The 25,268-nt window shown below is 41.3% G+C and overlaps 1 protein-coding gene across 3 annotated transcripts; it reads left to right on the top strand.

The window, feature by feature from the left end:
* slc37a1 (solute carrier family 37 member 1) lies at positions 1 to 22,606 on the top strand. 3 transcript variants are annotated; one of them, XM_029530406.1, is made up of 21 exons: positions 1 to 126; positions 1,192 to 1,430; positions 8,637 to 8,718; positions 9,148 to 9,274; positions 9,477 to 9,555; positions 10,664 to 10,832; positions 10,978 to 11,054; positions 11,205 to 11,371; positions 11,584 to 11,636; positions 14,072 to 14,143; positions 14,486 to 14,521; positions 15,001 to 15,123; positions 16,044 to 16,134; positions 19,495 to 19,557; positions 19,721 to 19,806; positions 19,939 to 19,987; positions 20,500 to 20,573; positions 20,688 to 20,766; positions 20,884 to 20,981; positions 21,089 to 21,153; positions 21,290 to 22,606. In XM_029530406.1, exons 2-21 carry the CDS (start codon positions 1,375 to 1,377, stop codon positions 21,303 to 21,305), a joined length of 1,662 nt encoding a protein of 553 aa, XP_029386266.1. In that variant the 5' UTR covers positions 1 to 126; positions 1,192 to 1,374; the 3' UTR covers positions 21,306 to 22,606. The 3 variants fall into 3 exon arrangements, with proteins under 3 accessions (XP_029386266.1, XP_029386268.1, XP_029386267.1); XM_029530407.1 differs by having other exon boundaries at positions 79 to 156; XM_029530408.1 differs by lacking the exon at positions 14,486 to 14,521.
* Positions 22,607 to 25,268: the final 2,662 nt, after the last annotated feature.

Genomic DNA, 25,268 nt, shown 5'->3' with positions numbered 1-25,268 from the left:
CGGAGGGGCAAATTCACTCGTACAGCTGTTTGTGTGTGTGTCTGAGTGACAGCCGCCAGCTTTCACACGACCAGGAAGTTGGTGTTTCGACGCTCAGCTGAAGGTAGACAGGGGTTCTGGGGCGAGGTAAGACCGGGACCTTAAACCATGTATCCGGTGAGTCACGGCCGGTACCAGATCGACTCGCGGTTGAACGTGTTTCTGAGGCGTGGTGTGGTGAAACTAGCTGTCCTTAACATGGGAAGGCAGCTTGGCTTTAGCCCGCGTTGTTTCCGACGTCAGGAAATAGTAAAACAACGTCTGTTGTTTATGTCCATTGGTTAATCGATACGTTACTAATAACAAAGGGCTGTTTTAACAGTGTTGAGTTATTCTTAGGAAACTATGTCTTTAAGAGTCAAGAGACAACCTCGTTACTGTCCACGTATCAAGGTTGAGATGCTGTTCACAGCCTCAGTACACACTGGTCTTGCTGGTTCATGGTGGATCCTACCGGATCACAGAGCGATATTAAATCCACCATGGTCGGGTTGTATTATATTACGCAGCGCAACTACTGACGCGGGAGCCACTGATTCGGTAAGGTTACAGCTACAGAGTCACTGCAAGAGTTAAACCTGGAAGCAATGACGTCACATGGACTCTCCATCGGCCTGAATGGTTATTATTATACATGTACATTATACAGAGATCTGCAGGCTGCACATTACCAGACAAGATCCTCTTGAGAACCAATCTCAGAGAGCATACCAGGATTTGCTTGGGAAGCAGAATCCCAATGAAGCGGTTGAACCAGCTCTTCATGGTGATGTGGAACTGCCCATATCTCACTAATGGGTTAATAAATTGGTGACTCCTCTGGTGTTACTATTACCACCATGTCTGCTTAGAATGTATAGATGAGGAGACATTTGGTTCATTTACTGACATGACACAGATTTTTGCAATAGTCAAGCCACTGCATAATGTCACTCCAGTAAAATGTAGAAAAAGCAACATGAACTGAAATAAAATAAGTTCTGTAAATAGATTTTCTTCCAAGCACATCCTCAATGGCCTTGCACAACCGCTCAGCTCATGAGAATAGCGAAACATGGTTCACAAGACTGATTTTAATTTTCAGGTTATTCCCTGGAGAGCAATTTCTTACTCTCCTGTCCCTCAGTATTCTGTCTCTTGTCTTGTTCTCAGACTCCGGACTTCATCCTGCTCCAGTGCCCATTAGCCATTTAACTCCTTCCAGATGCTTTCCCAACATCTTCCCCTGTCATGGAGATTTGCAGCAGCCGCAACACCAACACGTAGCCCGTCAATCAATTCAGCGTCAGCACGCATCATTTGCCCATCACTGTGGCTGTGAGTTTCTGTCCAAGCATGGCCCTTGTTCCACCTGGCATCCGACTGTTGGTGTCCTTCAACAGGGACCAATGGTGAGTCTGACTGGTGTGTATGGTGTTTTACTTTCCATTGAGGGCTTTTTCAGTGAGCAAAGCTGAGTGATATAGCATGAGCCACACTGTTTCAGTCTATAACCCTCCTACACACAGACAAGCACACAAAAGTCTTTCTTTGGGAGTGTCCCTCACCTCTTTATATGACAGAGAACATAAGAGGTCAAGTTTGGTGTGACCATGAAAGTGAAATGAGGAGATTGACATATGAAATTTCTTCAAACTTGCTGCAGCTTACATGTATTCCAATCTAAAAGTGATTTCAGCAGGCCAGGTTCTTTTCCATGCAACTCTGTTATTTCAGACCTTTTATGTTTGAGACAAATAGGCGAGAAGATGGCTATCAACCTGAAGTTACGATAGATGAACAGCGTGTTCCATTGAGTTGATGATTTTCCTTTCAACAATATGAAGCCACAAAGGGCTGCTTAATGGAATACATAAATGTATACAGGTTACTTTTTTCATAGGGAGTTATATGGTCAGGCAGCATAGTGGTAAGTACGGTTCCCTCACAATAATAAGGTCGCAGATTTGGTTCCCAGGCCTGGGGCCTTTCTGCTTGGAGTTTGCATGTTCTCCCCGTGCTTTTGTGGGTTTCCTTCGGTTACTCCGGTATCCTCCCAAAGCCCAACGAGATGCATGTTTAGTTTCATTAGTGACACTAAATTGCCCGTAGGTGTGAGTTTGAGTGTTTGTTTGCCTCTATGTGTTTGCCCCTGTGATGGACTGGTGACCTGTTCAGGGTGTGCCCCGAACTTGCCCACTGTGAGCTGGGATTGGTTCCAGCATCCCCCAAGACCTGGAAATGGATAAGCAGTAGAAGATGAATGAATGAATGAATGAAAGGTATATCATCAACAAAGCGGATGTGGTTCTAATTGTCCATTTTAATATATCAGAATTTAGAGAAACACAAGAAACTTGTGCGACAAAAATGAAGAAAATGTGTATAATGAGCTAAAAAATACAGTCATTAAAATAGGTTCATTTTGTCCATTTGAAATAAAAAATTACACTGCTGCTCTGACTTACTCAAATAATGAAAATAAATAAATCCTTTACACATTTAAAGTGTTAATGGCTCATAAACATAACAAGTGCACACAGAGAAACACAAGCATTTGTGTCTCTTAGTTTTACCGAATGAGTTTTACAGTGCACATATTTAAATTGTTGATGTTTAGTGTCCTGTCATACATTCTCAAATAGACTGTCTTCAGTTTTCATTTTCCATTTAATATCAATATCAGTCCTCTTGTGTGCATTCACTACATAATGTCATGTTGTCAGTCAGGTTCTGCCTATATTTGATCTACCTTGTCATTTGTCCTAAAGTGCCTATAAGGTGGAGTCACAGCAAAAGCTAACTCTTCCAATATCCGTGAGATCCGTGAGCAGTCAGTACATGAGCCACTGTTTAAACTAGAGGTTCAAGTCTCTCTGTCTCTCTAAAGGATAGATTTCCACCAGCTGAGCAGTGTGCATGTGTCTGATAGCCTGAGTTTTACAAAGTATGTCTAGCTGAATTGTTTTGAAGCAACCATGAAAAGACTTGAAAATCAGCTTCTTTAGTAATACAACTCCTGGATGTAAGAAGTCCTAAAGATCTTGATATCAAACAATCTTGGTGTCAGGAGATAGCCATTTGGGAGCTAATCAACTAACCAGTATGATTTTAGAGCTTTTTCTCTTTGTGGTTGTTTTGAGTCTCTTTGTTTCTCTTTCTAGTTTTTAAAGACAGTCTACATTTTTTGTGGTTGTTCAGTCCATTGTGTTTCTTTGTGGTTGGGGTCTCTTTGTAGTTGTTTTGATTCCATTGTGTCTTTTTGAATCCATTTAGTTGTTTTTAGTACCTTTTGTTGTTGTTTTTATTTATTATTATTGTTATTTGTGATTTGTTTGCATCCCTTGTGGGTGTTTTGCATGTTTTAGAGTCTTGTTTTGGTTGTTTGAGTCTCTTTGAGCCTCTTTGTGGTTGTTTTAGTCATTTTGTGGTAGTCTCTTTGATTCTCTTTGTCAATGTTTTTTATTATTACTTTGGAGCTCAAAGAGCAGTGAGCACATCACCACTGTGACTGTGACCTATAAGCTATGCATTATACATATACAGAGAAAGGATATGATGATCACCTTGAGTAGAATTTCAAGAGAAAATTAAAATGGAAATTGTTGATATGAATAAAGTGGTATGGAGCCGCACTCTGAGTCTGCGAGAGGAATCATGTTGACAATGCATATCACATTACATCACTCTGAATGTTCATGATACCCAACCATTGTGCTAACCCTAACCCTAACCCTAACTACAGCAGCAGGTTTTGCTTTGATTTCAGAAATTATGGCAGTGATATGCACCACTTGTTGTTTTGACTGCAACATGCAGGAGCTTGTTCCTTCATGACTTACACATTTTACCAGATTGTTTCCATCCATTATCCATACCACCATAAATTAATATGATTCATAAGTTCAAAATAAAATACCTCCTAATCTAAATATGGTATACATGCCGACCAGTAACTATCTGGGTGAAATGTGTAATGGGGGGAAATGTCCTCAAGCCATATTACCATGTCCATACTGGAGACCAACAGATAAATTCACTCGGAAACAGGAGGATGGCATCTCCACCCACAGGTCAAAGCTCACTGTCAGTCTGAGGATAAAGATAATCATATTTTGTGGCCTTTGCAGTGTTTAGCTCTCAGTCAAGGTGAACTATTGTAAATGGAGCAACATGTGAGACAAAGGCCCAATCCCAATGTTCACCCTACTCACTAATACTAGCCCTCACTCACTACCCCTAGCCCTTACCCACTACCCCTTCACCCTTGAAAGGAAGCCACAAATCAAATCAAATCAGATTTATTTGTATAGCGCCAAATCATAACAAAGTTACATCAAGGCACTTTACATCTAGCGCAATTCTTGACCAAACTCTTTATAAAATTATTGAAAGAGACTCAAGATCAAGAAAGATTCTCCGATGAGCAAAGACTTGGCGACAGTGGCAAGGAAAAACTTCCTTTAAGAGGCAGAAACCTCGGGCGCAACCAGGCTTGCGGGGTGGCCATCTGCCTCGACCGGTTGGGTTGAGAGTGGGGGAGAGAGAGAGAGAGAGAGAGAGAGGCATGGGGGGTGTAGTGCAGGGTGAGAATGAGAGCAGGAGAGGGGGACATCCAAAAGAGGTACAGGCAGGAACATGATGCTGCATGAAGTTCATGGGGATGAGCTGTAGTACAGAATTCATGAAGATATGGGAGCAGCAGGCATTGCAAGAACATGGGATGGCAATGAGTCACCACCTGCAGGCTGAGGACAGCGAGAGAGAGGAGAGTAGGTGGGAGAGACACATGAACACATGAACTGGGAGAAACAGTGATTTTCAAGAAGCGTGGTTATTGTCAGAGCATGCAAGAGGGAGGGAGAGAGCGAGGGAGAGATGCTAAGGCCTATAGCAGCTTAGCTAAAGAGTAGATGGACTTTAATTTTTTAACTATAAGCTCTGTCATACAGAAAGGGTTTAAGCCTGATCTTGAAAATTGCTAAGGAGTCCGCCCCCAGGACCGACACTGAAAGTTGGTTTCATAGAAGAGGAGCCTGATAACTGAAAGATCTGCCTCCAGATTTACTCTTGGAGACTCTAGCAACCAAAAGTAAACCTCCATCTAGAGAGCGGAGTGGCTTACTAGGAGAGTAAGGCACTATGAGCTCTCTGAGATATGATGGAGCTTGGACATTAAGAGCTTTATATGTTAACAGAAGGATTTTAAATTCTACTCTATATTTTACTGGCAGCCAATGAAGATCAGCTAACACAGGAGAGATGTGATCTCTTTTCCTAGTTCCTGTTAATATTCATGCAGCAGCATTCTGAATCAACTGAGGGCCTTTCAGACATTTGTTTGGACATCCAGATAGTAATGAGTTACAGTAGTTCAGCCTAGAAGTTACAAATGCATGGACTAGTTTTTCTGCATCATCCTGAAAGAGGATGTTTCTGATTGTCCTAATGTTTCTCAGGTGGAAGAAAGCAGCCCTACTGACTTGTTTTATGTAAGGGACAAGGTTTCTTACTGGAAGCTGGAAGACAAACTAATGGCTCAATTAAGTAAAAAAATCTCTTTAAAGAGACTTGTTGGTACTGGGTCTAATAGACAGGTCGATGATCTGGATGATGAGACTACAGAAGCTAGCTCTGAGAGATTCAGAGATGAGAATGACTCCAGATGTACAATAGGCATTGCGGTTGATTCAGGATTCCTGTATTCAGTCGAAGATTATGAGTAGATTATTACTAGCACTGTGGAGAGCTTTTTTTTTTATATGTTTTTAAGCTACTTTCTAGGATCCTTGAGACTCTTCCCACTTACTGGAACGCCAATTTCGTTCTAATTTCCTTGACGTCTATTTAAGGCACGAATTTGGGAATCATACCAGGGAGCCAGCCTCCTCTGTTTAATTACTTTCTTTTTGAGAGGGGCGGCATCATCAAGATTTGAACACAGTGCGGCCATAGTGCTAATCACAAGGTCATCAACGTGTACATGGGAGAAATCTTCATTTAAATTTAGATATGGCATTGTTGGGAATGATGACCGAACGTTCTCTTTGAATTTAGCCACAACATCTTTCGGGACATGCTGCAACATCTTCTATAGCTGAATTTATTCCTCGATGCTGTGCAGCCAATTAAAGTAAACTCAAATGTAATGAGGAAATGGTCGATCAGAAGAGTTATCAGGAACAATTGTTAACTTGTGTATTTCAATGCCATATGTTATAACAAGGTCAAGGATATGATTGTAGCGGTGAGTGGGTTCATTCACATGCTGGGAAAAACCAAATGAGTCTAGCAGGGAAAGATACCCAGAACTAAGGCTGTTGCTTTCTACATCAACATGAATATTGAAATCTCCCAGTATAATGATTTTAACTGTACTGAGTATTAACTCTGAAATAAACTCAGAAAACTCAGATTGGAACGGACCAGGTGGACGGTATACTGTAACTAAAAGAACTGGTTTTTCACCTTTCCAGTTTTTCCAGATAGACTAAGAGTGAGGCTTTCAAAAGACATACAGCCAGAGCTGTACCATAAGGGGTAGGGCTTTGTAATCTTCCCTAGTAATTGGGACACCACTTACTACGTCACTGTGTAGTTTACATTTGGGCACGCAAGCGACTGCGTAGTCCCAGCAGGAACATGGAGTCTACGGTTGCGATTGGTTTTGCACCATTCATCATGCTTCAGTTGATAAATAAACAAAGAGGCACATGGAGAAGAATAGACTATCGACGTCTGTTGTCCCTTGTGAATTTTTTGTGATTTTTCTTCTCCAACTTCTCGACATCCTCTCACTCTCTGGGGGTCGCCATTGTTTGATTCAGTATGCAAATGATGACGTAAAGAATCTTGGGAAATTTTCACTGGCCCTTCCTCCGGAAAGTCCCTTGTCCCTTGATCTGAAGGGCAGGATTCATAGCCCCTACTCATCGTTATGCCAACTATCCCTACATGAAAAAAGGAATTGGGACACCATTACCCTCATGGGAATGCGCAAAATTTAGGGGTTGGGGGTGTATGGGACTGGCCCATACATGCCATTAGCTGAGTGAGCATGTTGATGAAGAGACAGGAGCTCGAGGGTCACTGTGTCATGCCTTCCCCCAGTAGTGATCATGAATCAAAATACTTTGAGCTTGTGTGCAGTTTTGTGTGCATCCTTCAGGCAGTTCAGTGTTCATCATCGTGATTGTGGTCGGGTTCAGGCTCAGGGATGGGGTCAACAAACCACTAATTTAGCCCTTTCTTAGTAAGAGAGTTGAGCCTCTTTTGTGATATATTGTGATTTCTTCTGTTATGTTTCTAGTTGGGTGCAATAGGGAAATCTAAATAATCCTCAAGTAAAAGGCAGCTCACCTGCAGTGTGGTGCACCCACAGACTGGCTAGATCTCACGTTATATTTCATCATGTCTGTAAAATCCTTTACGACAGGACAAAGTCCATATCTATCTTTCCAATAAACATTTTCTCAACAGTGGTTCTCACTGGAGTGCACAGTAATATAAACCACAAGTCAATGGGTGAGACCTTATCCCTGGAGCTGGCTTACCTGTACATTGGTATGAAGACTTGTTTGACATTAACATGACCTGAACCAATTAATCAAATACTGAACAAAACACTGACACTTGTAAGTCTCTTCTGTCTCTTCCATATGTCTTTTGGCAACCTCATAGTCACCATCAAAAATGACAACACAGTCCATTTCCAGTTCTAATTTGGGCTCCAGGAAAAGGAGGCAGTATGAAGTTTTCGCCTTAAGCTTATCAACCAGGTAATGAAACTGTACATTACATTACCTGGTGGCATTAATGATATACATCTTAGTACACTTGTTAAAAATTAAGTTAACAGTGGTTTAAAGTAAAAATAAAAATATTGTGTGAAGATATGTATGAGGTCACCCTTATGCTAGCGCACACTTTAAACACTTTGACTGCTTCAGGTGTTTTGCGGCACCAACAAGTATCTGATGAGCATGAAAGCTGGAAAAATTAAACTAGCCATACCATTTCAGATCTGGGACATCACAACATCATTAGCTTAGTCTCATATCTGATTTATGTCTCCTTAAGAAAAGGACCATGGCTAAGCTGCAGGCTGTGCCGTGATCTCTACAATGAGTTATACAAAGTCTGAAGGGTGCTAAACTTGCAGCTGTGTAGTTTCTGGTGCTGCTTCATTCAGGAAATGGTGACACTCTGACAGCTATTGTTTGCCAGCTGTTACATCACCAGCTCACCTGGCCCAACAGTTCATCCATGCTATCTGCTGCAGGGCCTAAGATCCAGTCTTCACTGTAGTCAGATTTTTTTATGTTAGTCTCCAGAGCCTTAAGACTACTGAACATGCTGGACATGCTGGACTACATCAAGATCATAATAATTGAGTATAACCCTGCCTGAGAGGAGACAAGCTTAAAGTTCTTCCAGGATGTTGAGTAAGTCTTCCAATGTAGAAAGCTGTAATGCTTGTGTGACTGATTATTTCATAACTCTTTATTTTGGTCTGATGTACATTGTAGAGTGTGTCACTGCTTAATGTATTTGCTTATATATATTATATACAGGTCAGGGGTGTTTTACTGTCTCTGTTTTGTGTGTCCTCTCTGCAGGTACAAAGCTCTTGCCTTCATCCTGACCTTCCTGCTTTACACCAGTTTCCACCTCTCCAGGAAACCCATTAGCATCGTCAAGGTAACATAAACTCACTGTTGCAGATCACAGTCATAACCATACACACAGTAACACACTCAGACATGAACGCACCTGGACATCGGCCAGAAACTCATATAGGGACGCACATATAGGGACGCACCTGGACAGTAGTAACACCCAGACAGTAACACACCTGGATGGCGAGAGCATACCTGGCCAGTAAAAAATTCAGACAGCAAATTCAACGCACCTATTAACAGCTGTAGATCATGGTCATTTCTCCACATGAACAAACAAGGACACACCCAAACAGCAGTAACACTCCCTGGCCACACAAATGACTGATTGGATAAAGTAAGGAGCACCTCTTTGTCATTGTTGTTGAAGCAGTGAACTGGGGATAATTAATCCACTGTAGCCTGTAGCCTTAGCTATGTCCTCCTGTTAACTCTGGGTCTCTACGAACAGAGCGAGCTCCATAAGAACTGCTCCTCTGTGGGTGAGCCTGCCACTGTGGTCTCCAGCAGCAGAAACAGTCAGCATGCCCCACTACCATCTCTCCTCTCTGACTTGGACTGTAGTTGGAAGCCTTTTGGTGAGTACTTAGGAAACTTAGGAAAGGACTAGGATACTGATCTTCTGTTTTGCAGTCTGTTTTAGTAACATTCTACACTGATATTAATCACAAATATTGTATGTAAGGATAAAACCACCATCTGGTTCTCTTTAGCTTGTATTATTGTAAAAGTTATCTGAATGAGGGCTGAACCTGATGACAGTCCTGAACTGCTCTTCAGATAAAAGCAACTACAAGCAACTGCTGGGAGCCATGGACTACTCCTTCCTCTGCGCCTATGCTGTGGGAATGTACCTCAGGTGAGGTGAACTGAGTCAGTAATACAAAAACATCATTCATTCAGTCATCGGTGATGGTGAAAATCTGTTAGCAGATAAGACATCAGGGTAGGGCATGCAGCCTAACATGTCTAGATGACCCTACAAATATACCTTTTGTGAAAACCTTTTTGTTCGGTTTTGACAATAAATCAAGAATAACAGGGAACTGTCCACAACATCAGTCTACACACTCAGCTTAAGTAATAAAGATAGTGGTATAAAGAGCAACCTGTCCAGGGTGTATCCTGCCCCTCGCCCTAATGTGAGCCGGGTTTGGCTCCAGCAGTCCTGCGACCCGGAAACGGAAAAAGGAGTAGATTATGGATGGATGGATGGTATATACGGGGGAAAAAAGTAAATGATTGATAATGAAAATCCATTAATGTCCATTATTCCCTCCAATCAGCAGTCACTTTTGTGAAATACATAATCTGACACCAACAATACTTGTAGGAGTAGACATGACCAGGCTGTGAATGTTCATTCATTCATCTTCTACTGTTGGGTCATGGCGGGTGCCGGGGACAACTTAATCTCACATATGGCAAGGACAGGGTACACCCTGGACAGTGTGCCAACCTATCACAAAGGCTGTGAATGTGACCAACCCAGTAATCTGTTTTGTTGTCAGTGACTCATCTTGATAAACTTGTTCTCGTGTTCATGACACTTGTGATAAAGCATGTCTGTGTTTTCATTCATCCAGGTCATTGAGTCATTAAATTGAGTTGAGTGCAAATGGACTTGGGTTAGGGTTATAGACCCTTGATAATGTTTCTTCAAGGATATATTGAAGAAATTAATCATCAGTTTTCTTTGGATAATCATCAAATATGCAAGTAGTTACAGTCATGTTACTTTAACTGAAGGTCTTTTGATTCATATCAACATTATCTGGGATTTATCATAATTAACTGAGATTTATGAGCAGCTACTGTCCTGAGCTGTCCCTCTTAGTGATCCATCAGGAAATAAAAGGCAGTCACATTTTGAGGCATTGCTGTAAAGTTTATAAAGTAAAAGCAACAATACAGAGACCATACTGTCTGAAAAGACAGAATAGGAATGTTGACTGTGGTTTCTGCAGTGAACGTGATGTCACCATGGTATGCCCCTGCAGTGGCATCATTGGGGAGCGTTTGCCCATTCGCCTGTACCTGACTGTGGGCATGTTGGGTAGCGGTATTTTCACCTGCCTGTTTGGACTCGGTTATATCTACAACATCCATAGTCTTGGCTTTTATGTGTCTGTCCAGGTGAAACACACACACACACACACACACATGCATGCAAACACACACTTTGACAGACATCTACACACATCATGAGCAGAGGTTTATGCGCTACCATTAAGTCTCACACTGGGGCTCTTATATACACAATCATCCTCTCTGGTTTCAGGTCGCCAATGGTCTAGTCCAGACCACTGGCTGGCCCAGTGTGGTGACCTGTATCAGCAACTGGTTTGGAAAGGGGAGGTAAGTTGAGCTGGAATGATGGGATGCAGATTGATAAGTGACTGAAGTTGTAGCACAATTAGATGTCATTGGTCGGCAGGTGAAAGCGGTTCTGAGACAGCTTTGCTCTCAGGTTGACTGAAAATCTGTTCGCTCCCGTCTCTCTCTCAGGCGTGGACTCATCATGGGGCTGTGGAACTCTCACACCTCAGTGGGAAACATCTTGGGCTCTCTAATCGCAGGATACTGGGTCTCTTCCAACTGGGGCCTGTCCTTCATTGTACCGGGGCTCATCATTGGAGCCATGGGGCTTATCTGCTTCCTCTTCCTCATTGAGCGTAAGCATAGCCTCCTCCTTGACTAATGGGACACGGGTAAAATCTGGCTTGATTTTTTTTTTTTTTTTTCATACTGAGTGAAAAGCTATTAAAAGAGATGATTCTTCAATAAAGCTTTGACCTGTTATAAGGAAGAGCTGTAATGAGCTGTAAGAGAAGCCAGTCAGTCAAAGCTGTAGTCACTTTTATTTTTAATCTTTCCCTCCCTTTAGATCCAAATGACCTTAAAACCATCTATGCTCAAAATTCTTCCCCTGGAAAGAGTGTGAGTACAGAAGTTTTTTGTGTCACCAGTCATTGAGGTGTTTGTGTTCCTGTGTGTTTCAGTTCACCTGTGACAGTGCACTGTGTATATGTATGGAGGACCAAAAGGGACGGAATGAAATATATAAATAAGTCTTTAAATAATTATTTAAATGTCATTAATTAATTAAAATTGGAAATAAATAATTAAATAATTCATTAATTCATTAAAATACCGGTTCATTTACTGTAAAAATATACATAATTATTTCACTATTTATCTAATTATTTCATGGTCCTGTTGCAGTGCTTCATGAATTAATTTTATCTGTCAAACTCACCCATCAAAGTCAGTTGGCGGGGTTTACACGAATTGAGTCCATTTGATTGCGTTAGATTGAAGCCTGGAAGTCTTTCAAAACAGTGCAGCTACGCAGGATGTGTTTCAACTTTCTCAGGAGTTGGTGAAAGACATTTTACACCTTGCAGAGTATGTGGAAGCGGTACCTGCTGACCCAGAGCATGTAGCGTGTAAAGCAGAGGAATTTATTGAAGTTGTTGGCGTTATTTCTGCACTTTCCGACCAAGATATCGTTGTATCTTGAAGCGGGGAAGTACTTTCTCTAAATTTGTGGTCATTATAGTAGTGGTTAGTGGTTAGCGCTGTCGCCCCACAATAAGAAAGTCGTAGGTTTGGTTCCTGGCCTGGGTCCTAACTGTGCAGAGCTTGCATGTTCTCCCCGTGTCTGCGTGGGTTTCCTCCAGGTACTTCGGTTTGCTCCCACCGTCCAAAGACATGCATGTATAGGTTAACTGGCGATTCTAAATTGACCGTTGGTGTGAATGCGAGTGTGAGTGGTCATTTGTCTCTGTATGTCCTTGAGTGTTGGCCCTGCAAGGGACTGGCTACCCGTCCAGCGTGTACCCCGCCCCTCACCCGGTGTGAGCCGGGATTGGCTCCAGCAGCCCCGCGACCCGGATATGGATGAAGTGGATGAAGATGAGTGAGTGAGTGAGGATGAACATTATACATCGTGGCCATATTCTTATCTGGAACACACAAAAAAAACAAACCAACAAGTAATTCTAGACCAGCAATTCATAAACTGAAATGGAAAAAGCGGTAGAATATGGATGGATGGATTTTGGTTGGAAAGTGTAGAAACGCCAACAACTTCCTCTGCTTTACATGCTACATGCTCTGGGTCAACAAGTACCGCTTCAACACACTTTGCAAGGTGTAAAATGTCTTTCACCAACTCCCGAGAAAGTTGAAACACATCCTGCATAACTGCAAGGTTTTGAAAGACTTCCAGGCTTCAATCTAAAGCAATTGATTAGACTCCATTAGCATTAGCCCCGCCCACTGACTGTGATGGGTGAGTTTGACACATAAAATGAATTCATGCAAGCACTGCAACAGCACCATGAATTAATTAAATAAATAGTGAAATAATTCTATATATTTTTACAGTAAATGAACTGGTATTTTAATGAATTAATGAAACATTTAATTATTCATTTACCTTTTTAATTAATGACACATTTAAATAATTATTTAAATATTTATTTATATATTTAATTCTGTCCCTTTTGGTCCTCTATAAAGGTCTTTCATCTCTCTTTGTCATAATATCGTCAGTTTTAACAATGACCTATGTTTTTTTTTTTTTTTTTTTTTTTTATAGTCCTGTTTACTGTGCAATAGCTCGGAAGCATTTATTAATGACAATTAATTATGACAATATCCTGCAGTACTGTTGCTGAACCATGACAGTATACCATGACAATATACAACAACAGCACAGCATGAGTATTACCATAGTATTTTTAAAACCATGCGCTGCCTGGGACATGGGGAGACACTTAAGCAGGTGGGGTATCCCTGTTGCTCAGTCCATTCAAATGGAAAGCAGCACTCAGCAGAATTCATTACCAAAGTAACCATATTCACTAGGGGTGTAACAGTATGTGTATTCATCCCGAACCATTTGGTACAGGCCATTTGGGACAAATGCACGAATATAATGAATGTGTCAAAAGCTAAAGCAAAGTTGAACTACATGGTCACTCTTTGTTTCCTCTGGGTAATGAAACACTATTGCAAAGCCCCATATATTAGTAATCTAGTAATCCTAGCAACCTAATTTAGCATGAAGCACAGACCAACCTCAGTGAGCCTGAGCTACCCCAGCAAATTTGAGTTAATTTACCTAACTTATATTGATCTTTATTTTATTACCTATTTTTATTTTCCTACCTAGAACCAGGTATGTTGTTATTAAAATAAAAACCCATCCTATTTTTGAGAATTGATTTAATGCTTTCACTGTTTTATGTTTACAATAACACGTTTTTTCTTTTTTTGTTGCATTTTTATGTACTGAACTATGACTTTTTAATGTACCGTGACACACCTGTCAGCTGTAGGTAATGATTGACCCTCCCTTTAAGCAGGTTCCCATACACTGTTGGAATGGTATGAATGGACATGCAGAGATGTTTCTCTACAAGGATGAGAATACCAAGGTCTGTGTCCCTGTGTGTGTATGTGCGTGTGTTTATTATTTGAGTGTGTATTGTGTACATTCCTTTTTGGCTTTATCATCAAAAGTCCATCATGTCATCAGCAGCCAATACCAGTCTTACCTGTTATTATTTTGATGTAGGACACTGGAAGCTATTTTAAAAAGATAGATCTCTTGAAAATACACTCACATCTGTTGTACATTGCCTATGAACAATCCATCTACAATAACCACACCGCAACTGCACAAGAGTCCAGTGATGTGATGGTGTCCAGGTGTCCTGATAATAACTCTCAGAGAGTGGATTACTACCCTGACTTTAAAATGTGATTGATTCATTCAGGAGTACTACTGCAAGAATAGCTTTCCAAACAGGAAGGTCAGTCTCCTTTCAGTAACCTTTCAGTCACCTGTTAATCATCTGTCAGCCTCTGTGGGATGTTGGGTAGGATACATCTCAGGCTGATTCCAAATGCCCTCTCTCTGGCCTGTACATTTGCTAATCCCTGTCTTCACACCCTTATCATCTTGACTAAGGTCCCTCACAGACTGAATGTCTGGGCGTTTAATTTCAGCCTCAGGGTTTCTTGGACCTCTTTGTGAGGTTGGCTGTCCTTGTAATGACAATGGGATTCATGTACTGATCCAGGTTGAACCTAGTGGTTCGATGGGATCTTCTCCCGGTTGCTTCTTTCACATTATTTTCAAACTGCTGCATGATGCATTAGTTGATCAAACCAAACTTAAAGTCGCTGAAACAAATTAAAAAACACTTCTCAGCTGACTTACTGGGTGGGCTAAATACACAGGCTAAGGTAAATTTTTTCCTCACCCTTATATTTGCCTCCTTTCTCTCAGACCTACGACACAGAACTGCTGCTGCCCAGAGAGAGTGTGAGAGTCCCTCTGCAGCCTGTTGTGGTGGTGAAGAGCCAATCAGAACCGTCTGCCATCAGTTTCATGGCAGCCCTGAAAATACCAGTTAGTCCTGCACACCCATCATAGGCGTGTTATTGATCTGCTGATCTGTCAGATCCATCTTCCCCCTGTCCCCCATTCCCTCTCTTAACTCCCTTACCTTCTTCTCTCTCACTCTGACTCTCTGTCTCTCTCTTTCTTTCTCTCTCTCTCTGTCTCTCTCTCTCTCTCTCTCTCTTTCTCTCTCTCAACCCAACCAGTTGAGGCAGATAGCTTCGCACCCTAAGTGTGGTCCCCTGAGGTTTCCGCCTCTTAAAGAAAGTTTTTCCTTGCTAATGTACAGTAGCCAAGTGCTTGCTCGTGGAGGGATTTGTTGGGTCTCTTTAATAACTACATAAAGAGTTTTTTTTTTTCCAGACCTTGCCTATATGTAAATTGCCTTGATGTAAGTATGTAATGATTTGGCACGATATAACAAAATTTGCTTTGCTTTAAAGAAGTAGGCAGCTGCTAACACATGTAAAGATTTAAGGATATGGCTTGACTAATGAATGCTTAAGAGCCCCCTCCCAGTCTGTTATTGGCTGGCATTGTGTTTCATGGAGATTCACTGTCCCAACTGAAGTGAGCGTGCTGACAGAATTGAGTATACATGAAGTGCTGAGTGCACAGAGATGTTGTGAGCGAGCATGCCATGTGCCTGTTGTTAGACGGACAAGTCTCAATGCACGCTCACTTATGGTGGCACAGATATAATGCAATAGTTTTTGCGTGGAAACTATTTGGGCAGCGTGGGAGTGTGAGATTGAGAGTGAAAGTGTGTCACACACCAGAAGTGTGAGACTAGGCAACCCTGAAATCAACTGTTCCTCTGATCAGAAGTTCAGTAATTGTTCATTCCAGAATGATATAGCCCAGAGCTCCTCAATAGAGGTAAGGGGAGGGGTACTAACTCATATGCGTCATCTGTGTTCGTCTTTCAGGGAGTGATCGAGTTCTCTCTGAGTCTCCTGTTTGCCAAGCTGGTCAGTTACACCTTCCTCTTTTGGCTACCACTCTACATCACTAAAGCAGGTGAGGCTCTACATCTGTTTTCTTCTTCTGTGGTGAAAGTGTGTCAAAAAACCTCAGACTCATACTCTGAGGTTACAGTTCACTGTCAGTTGACCCGGTGCTGTTGTGATACAAATCTTTAGATTCATTCATCAGTGTGGGGTAGGAGCTATTCAGTTTGACCCTGTTTTTCAGTCACATTCAGCTGATTCTGAGATGTAGGGAGTGGGGTCATATAATTGTCAGATGCTGGCCGACTACTGGCCAACTGCTGGCCAGATACTGATCAGATGTTTGTCTGATATTGGTTCATCAGATAACGACAATCTACTGGTCAGATGCTGGCAAGATAGCGGTTCAGATTTCAACAAAAGAAGAGCAGTACACATAGATGCAAATCTGTCCTCAGTTTCATATTTCTTACATTTGTCTGGTTAATTAGAAGTCAACAGATGGGTTAGGGTTAGGGGTTAGGCACTTCTTTCTATGTACAGTACTTCTGGAAAGTATCTACAGCGCTTCGCTTTTTCCACATTTTGTTACGTTACAGCCTTATTCCAAAATTGATTAAATTAATTTTTTTTCATCAAAATTCTACACACAACACCCCATAATAACAATGTGAAAAAAAGCTTTTGTTTTGTATATGATTTTTGCTAATTAATTCAAAATAAAAAGGTAAGACATCACATGTACATAAGTATTCACTTATTCAAAATTGAGTTTAGGTGCATCCTGTTTCCACTGATCATCCTTGAGGTTTCTGCAGCTTATTTGGAGTCCACTTGTGGTAAATTCAGTTAATTAGACATGATTTGGAAAAGCAGACACCTGTCTATATAAGGTCCCATAGTTGACAGTCCATGTAAGACTATGGAGGTGAACTGAACATGTCTGTGCCTTTACTGAACTTATTAAATAGTGTGCCGGCAACACACAAAACAGAACTGGTAGTCAACGCAGCACACCAACATCAAACTTTTTTGGCATAGCTACAGACTCACTTTTTGGCATCACTATTATAGCACCAAGTGACGTAGAACCACAGTACACCCATTCTCAACACTAATCAAGCATGAAGTCAAAGGAATTGTCTGTAGACCACGGAGACAGGATTGTCTTGAGGCACAAATTGGGGAAAGGTTACAGAAAAATTTCTGGTGCTCTGAAGGTCCCAATGACCACAGTGGCCTCCATCATCCATAAGTGGAAGAAGTTTGGATGACCAGGACTCTTCCTAGAGCTGGCCAGCCATCTAAACTGAGTGATCAGCGGAGAAGGGCCTTAGTCAAGGAGGTGACCAAGAATCTGATGGTCACTCTGTCAGAGCTCCAGAGTTCCTCTGTGGAGAGAGGGAAACCTTCCAGAAGGACAACCATCTCTGCAGCAATCCACCAATCAGGCCTGTATGGTAGAGTGGCCACTCCTTAGTAAAAGGCACATGGCAGCCCTCCTGGAGTTTGCCAAAAGGCACCTGAAGGACACTCAGACCATGAAAAACAAAATTCTCTGGTCTGATGAGACAAAGATTGAACTCTTTGGTGTGAATGCCAGGTGTCACGTTTGGAAGAAACCAGGCACTGCTCACCAGCAGACCAATACCATCCCTACAGTTAGGGCTGGGTGATATGGAACAAAATCATATCACCATATTTCATATTAGTCTATCTATAGTCGATATATCACGATACAAATCACAAGTTTAAGTTTAAGTTAAACATATGAAATATACTACAGACCTTGTAGAACTGTATTTCAAATAAATTAAATGATTATATAATAAACTAAAATAGAGAACAGAAGAAATAGAAAATAAATATATAATAAAAGAAGACCAAATACAAGAATAAAAATTACAGTGCAGTGTAAGATTTTCAAAAGCCTTTAACAAAATGCAGTGATAAACACAAAAGGTGTTTTTTTTCTGTCTTTAGCCGTGAGTTGGGTACGTTTCAATCGGGCAACAGCTATGACGCAATTAATGGTAGTAGTGTCGAAAAAGTAGTGTCCGAAAGCAATTCTGTAAATGATTTGGCTATATAGTCCACTACATTCATTTCCCTGTGTAGGGAGTGAGGGGGTGGTTTCGGACACACCCAATGTGTTATATTTCTATCGAGAAAAAGTTATTTCACAATAATTATCGTGATCGTTTTATCGCCCAGCCCTAGCTACAGTGAAGCATGGTGGTGGCAGCATCTTGCTGTGGGGATGATTTGCAGCGGCAGGAACTGAGAGACTAGTCAGGATAGAGGGAAAGATGAATGCAACAATGTACAGAGACATCCTGGATAAAAACCTGCTTCAGAGCACTCTTGACCTCAGATTGGGGCAACATTTCATCTTTCAGCAGGGCAACAACCCTAAGCACACAGGTAAGATATCAAAGGAGTGGCTTCAGGACAATTCTTTGAATATCCTTGAGTGGCCCAGCCAGAGCCCAGACTTGAATGCAACTGAACATCTCTGGTGAGATCTGAAAATGGCTGTGCACCGACGCTTCCCATCCAACCTGATGGAGCTTGAGAGGTGCAGCAAAAAGGGGTGGGTGAAACTGCCCAAAGATAGGTGTGCCAACATCTTATGGCATCATATTCAAAAAGACTTGAGGCTGTAATTCCTGCCAATGTTGCATCAACAAAATATTAAAGTAAAGGCTGTGAATACTTAAAACATTTTTTAATGTTGTCATGATGGGGTGTTCCGTGTAAAATTTTGGGGGGGGAAAATGAATTTAATCAATTTTGGGATAAGGCTGTAACATAACAAAATGTGGGAAAAGTGAAGTGCTGTGAATACTTAACAGATGTCACTATTTGTCACCTTCTTCATTGACTCTGTAATTTCCTCAGATGTAGCGAAAGAAAGAACCTGGAGTTTTCTTGTCTGACTGACAATAGTGAAGATATTTTCCCAATATGTGGTGGCAAGTATATTGTACTAGGCTGGAGTCTGCTGGGGAGGCAGCGTAGTACAAAAGAATGCAAGGTCACTGGACAAACTGGTTGAAGGAGCAGACTCTTTGAACCAGATAAGACTTGGTGGGGACTGTGGTGGAGCAATGCACAAAGTGAGAGGCAGAAATAATCTTAAAATACTCAGACATTCCACTTCATAACACCTGAGTGGATCAGAGAAACCACAGCAATGGACCATTAATCCATCTATGATACAGAAAATAATTCATTTCTGTTGCCATCAGACTTTACAACACCTTAACTATTAGAAGGCAAGTTACCAAAGATTTTACCACCAGGGATTAATAAAGTATTTTTTATTCTGATTGTGACATGAAGGTCAACATGAACATGAGACCAGATCAACAAAGGGGTTCAAGTCTCAGGGGGGCTAACAGCTCTTCACATTGTGTTTGTTTTTTAGCTCACCTGGATGCCAAGAAAGCTGGAGATCTCTCCACCCTGTTTGATGTTGGGGGAATTGTGGGTAAGTGCTTAATTTTTGTTTCTTGTGATTTGATCTTAACATGGCAGAAAGATCTGTGTGTGTTTCTCCCCACTTGGAATAGTTTGAAAGATGAAAATTATGCTTTTTCATTCTTCTCAAAAGTGCTGTCGATTATACGATATGGGTGGTTGTCTGTGTACAGGGGGCATCCTGGCTGGACTGATCTCTGATAAATTGGGGAAAAGAGCCACCACATGTGCAGTCATGCTGCTGCTCGCTGCTCCTACAGTAGGTGTAGTTATGCATCAAAGCACTTGTGGTATTACGTGACTTCATCTTACTGCAGCAGCAGGATGACGCCAGGGAACTGCTGATGTAAGAGATGAATAATGACTGACTCCCTCTGCCTGTATTTTGCAGCTCCATGGCTTCTCCATGATCAGTGAATTGGGGCTTGGGCCAACCATCGGTAAGAGCTGATTGCTCAATGTTATTAAAGCAGTTTTTAATTGATTCTAAATGATTCTGACAAAGATTTCCTGGATCCAGACGCTTGTGCTAATGGAAAAAATAATCACGGTTATGTAGGAGCAGGCCCTGTCCCTGCCTTACCTACATACTTCACTTTACTCATTGTCTTGATGGGTTTAGTTTTTTTTTTTTTTTTTTTTTGGTCACAGTAGGGCCTGAAAATTTGGGTTTAAATTTCACCTCATGAGAATTCTTTAATATTTCCAAGAGTACATGATGTGAAAATCTTTTTCCAAAAAAAAAATTTGCTGTACTAAAGGAAACTAACATAAAAGAACTACTTGGCTCAGGGAGTATCCAGAGAATGTCCAAAAATTATTCATGGACATCTTGGCAAAATGGTTCAAGGACAAATCTTATGATGTGATGTAATGTGACACTTGACACCTCTATAGGCCTGTGATTTGGCCATTTGGGGTTTCAAAGAGACACCCTCCTTTTTGTCTTCAGGCATGCTGCTGGTGTGTGGAGGTCTGGTCAATGGACCATATGCCTTAATCACGACTGCAGTGTCTGCTGACTTGGTAAGTTTGTTAAACTCTGGTTTTACCCCATTTTAACACGACGTCATTGTGCAAGTATCTCCCAACCCATTGTCATCGAGTTGCTGCCCCCCCCCTTTTTTTTTGTGATCCTAGGGGACTCACAAAAGCCTGAAGGGCAATGCAAGAGCACTGTCCACCGTCACTGCCATCATTGATGGCACAGGGTCTGTAGGTCAGTACCACTCAGAGGTGTGCATGTGTTTAGAATACAGCCTAAAGCTTATTTTATAGCAATAACAATAGTCAGTAATTTGCTCAGATCTGAACCTGCTCTTGTTCCTGGTGTCAGGTGCAGCACTGGGCCCCCTGCTGGCTGGCTTGTTGTCTGCAGGTGGCTGGGATCAGGTCTTCTACATGCTGATGACTGCTGACTTCCTTGCATTGCTGGTGAGTGCTCTGAAAACATGCTCATAATCTGAAGCAATACATGAAAGACTTATTGCTTTAATGTCTGAGTAGCTCTAACTGTAAGAAGTGACTGTAATGTTTTCAAGCTTTTGCTGCGACTTGTGATGAAGGAGCTTACCTCCAGTAAATCCCGTCCCAACTCCACTGTAGAGTAAGTCCTGCTCTTCTCTCAATTTGATCTTCAGACGGATCTCTCACCATCCTAGTTTCATTACTTCTCAGCCTTGGTGTTAAGTTCAGTTTTTAAAAACAGCCAGAGTTACAGTGTTTAATGTTTTTTCTCACAGGCTGAAGGAGCACTGAGCACTTTGGTGCCAATTGGGGCAATTTGATTGCCTAGCTGAGTGTACCTTCACCCTTGACCAAGACCAGAAGGTGAAGTTCTCTTTTATGTGTGGAGACTTGAGACAGCAGACGTGACTAATGTCAGATGCTGGTCTTTGGAGCAGTAACATCCATGACTGATGGATCCACTTGTCACCAGGTTGACCTCAGATGAATTAAAATTTTGCCTTATTATAAAGCTTTTGCTATTGGTTTGATCTAAATTCGCAGCACAAGGACAATGGGAAATGTCTGTCCACCACAGAACCTCATCTCATATAGTCTGTTTTACATATAAACCTGAATGAACTCTATGCATAGCTAATGTTAGCAGTACCAACTCAGCAGTTTTATCTTATTCTTCTAAAGACTGGTAAGTAAATGATTGTGTTCTTTAAGAAACCTGATCCTTTATTCACCAACATGTTTCTCCAAAGGTGGAAACTTTGTTTTGAGATCTGCCAGGCCACTTTTAGCCACAGCTATATAAATACATGTCAGTTGTTTTTATAGAGAGATGCTAACAAACAACTCTGGACAGATGTTTGCTGAAAACTGACTACAACTGAAACCACGAGAATCATCCTAGATTGAGACCACTAAACCCTCCTGGATTTATACCACTGGAACCTTCGTTGTGTCAGACAACTAAGCCCTTCTGAAGTGTGTAGAGCTTCATTCACATTTGCCTTACTCAACCAAAGAAACTGTGGAATTGTGTTGTTTAAAAAAAAGTCTTTAATTTATTTTGGTTAGTTTTGTGGTGGTTTCTCAAAGAAGTCACTTAAGTATTTTTTTATAGCAAACCTGCAGATGCTCATATATATTTTGTGGGATGGGTCTGATATGTTATGAATGTAAATTTAGATCAGACAAGTGATTGAAATCTCAGACATATTTTGTTGGTGATTGCTTGAACTGGTTCCTCATATTAGCTGAATTTGATCTTGAAATTTAATGTTCTTAGTGTTCTTTAGTGCTCTTAGTGCAAAAATAATTCTCACTGAAAAAAACCCAAAGCAATGTTTCATATTCTTCCAGATGTGTTATTTATAATAAGAGTTTGTTAATTATTTATTAATGTTGTATGATCTTTCTCATGTGTATATTTTTGATCAGTGGTCAACTTTCTAATGAAAATATTGTGTTCCTTGTCTGGGGTTTCTTTTGGCTTAATGCAGAATTTTGTAATTACCTGTGGGTTTTCAATGCTGTGAATGATCTTTATTTTGGGTTTCTCCCAAAGCATTATGGGAAAAATAAACTGATTGTTTTCCTCACGTAGCTGTTAGGGTGGTGTTTTTGATGGCTCATGGCATGGAGGGGCCTTCAGTGTCAGATGGGGGTGACAGGTGTCATTTCTGAAAAACAGAAACCCACTCAGTGACACAGGCAGATCAACAAGCTCTCCTTCACATGTACAAGTACACACAGTTTGTTGTGAACAAATACTGAAGCCAGTGTTTTGTGCCTTTGGCTTTGATGAGTACTTTAGGATGTTGTGACTGATATTAATCTCTAACCCTAACCCTAACCCTCTAACCCTAACCCTAACCCTAACCCTAACCCTCTGTATCTTTAATTATGTGTCCAGTTTTTCCTTATACAGTATTAATGTATGCTCTTAACTGTTGATTTGCCCTGGGCCATAGGGGGTTCTTCTACTGGATCTTCCATTTCACAAAAATTATGTTCAGGTCAAGTATTTCATACCAACAACTGTGTACTTACCGGCAAAGTGGTTTTATTCAAAGGCAGTGTTTTAAGAACTTGGGCGACCAAAACTAACAGTCGCAGGTCATTCTGACTACGTCAGTGAAATTGCAGAGAAACTCGCATATCATTGACATAGGCTCTAAGGGCCCTTGCTGGGTATAGTAACCTCACCCTATCCCAGTGGGGGATTAAACTGTGTCAACTGAATATGCTGGTTAAGCTCTGAGCATGACAGCAGCATAGGGACAAATGCAATATTTTGATACAAAATGACACCTGAAGCCTATTGGGTTCTACCTCAGAAATTAATTACTGGCACAGCAGGCAGTTCAATGACACATTTGGCTGAAGTAATGTCAAGGAGAAATGTGGGTTTAATGGAAATCCACATCAGCTTTACTCTCTCACTAAGAGCTCAGAGGAGGAGCATCCAACAATAGGGGCAGTTCCTGGACTCGAGTTCTCAGGGCTTTCCCTGCAAGGCTTTTTTAAATAGACCAGACTGTGTTTCCCTATTTAACTCTAGTCAACACAATCAAGCTGGCACAAAAAAGCAGCCCCTTACACGTGTTATAAAAGCATTTACATGACAGAAAAAAGTTTAAAGGCCACATACACACACTCTCTCTAACACACACACACACACTAGGATGTGGATGAAGAGGAATACAACACAGACCATGAAGCCTCTTCAGATGAAGAAGAAATGACCCAAGCTGACAGAGAGACATTTTTATCCAAGAAGTTAAGACCGCACAAGGGTTAAGGAGAACCAGAGGGGATTCTCAGTCAAGATCTCTGAGGTGAAGAGATCCACATCTGCCCTGTCAAAGAAACCCCAGATGGCAATACCTCTGGATGGAATCCAGGAATTCTTACATTCTCCTACATTCTCTTACAGCTGAGTTTCACACCTGGTATTATCACATTCAACTCAGGGTAAAAGTATTTTTTAGTGTCACGAAGGCTAGGCTTAATTTGGACACTGGACAGATTGGTAAAGCTACTGTGATGGTGGTCTTTCTGAAACATTATTCTGAATTTGCCCATTACCTTACCACAGATATCTGAACAAAGTTCAGTGCATCCTGGTTCTATGAATCAGCCCCTCCACCAGCCCCAAAGGTGGAGAGGGGTTGGGGAATTCCCCAGCCACATCAGCGCAGCCACGTCTGAATTGATGTTCCACTTGTCCTACATCTTGTGTACATTCTGTCTTTCCCTACTTTAAGGTATCGGTCCCTGATCAGTATCTCTGCAGCAAACCTAAAGAGACTGGGAGAATACATGCTTCACTGACCTGTTCAAGCAGATTGTCAAATATGGTGATATCTGATCTCACCAAAACACAAGCTGAGGGGGAAAGTGTTGTGACCTGCGATGTGCGGATCGATACTGAAATATTGATACCTTCGACACCAGATCTCTAAAATCAAATCTCAAATCAAAACATTGATACTTTTTATACTTCAGTCATTTGAGGCAGTGTATATAATTAACAGGAAAGTAACTAAACCATTGAGATATTGTCTAAATGACACATGGTTGGTGAGAACCACTTTTTCTTCCACCTGGGTAAGTGTGTAATGCGTAAGCGCAGCGACACGCTGTGCAGTCTGCCATTGTGTCTACACACTGACCGAGTGACTGACTGAGTGTAAAACAAAGTTATGTGGAGCTATTTCAGCTCTACAAACAGCCAATACGCGGTTTGCGAAGTTTGTGGGAAAACAGTAAGGAGTTGTGGCAACAGAACAAACTTTGTGAAACACCTCAGGTCAGAACACAAGATAGAATACAAGGCATTTATGATGAGGTGGACAGAAGAGTGTCAGGTGTTGCTGCTAGGGCAAGACAGACGCCTCTGGCGGAGTCCTTCAGTGTCGCAAGGCACAATCCAGATACAGAGAGAGAAAATGTGGAGCTTTAAGTGGCACTGAGCTGTTCAAATTAATAAATATGGTTATGAAATAAGTAACAAAATAAATATATGCTTCAACAAATAAGTTTAGCTTGGAGTAATAATATTTATATCACCAATATAATCTCACATAGGCCTACATTTCCTAAAGAATTGATCGTTTAAAATGGATTAATCAAATCAAATCAAATAAATTCAAATTTATTTGTATAGCGCCAAATCATAACAAAGTTGCATCAAGGCATTTTACATATAGAGCAGGTCTAGACCAAACTCTTTATAAATGTATTTAAATACACCCAGCA

The sequence above is a fragment of the Echeneis naucrates genome, chromosome 21 (assembly GCF_900963305.1).
Source record: "Echeneis naucrates chromosome 21, fEcheNa1.1, whole genome shotgun sequence".
Taxonomy (NCBI): Eukaryota; Metazoa; Chordata; class Actinopteri; order Carangiformes; family Echeneidae; genus Echeneis; species Echeneis naucrates.
Note: the sequence above shows the minus strand (reverse complement) of the source record. Positions and strands in the feature narration are given on the sequence as shown.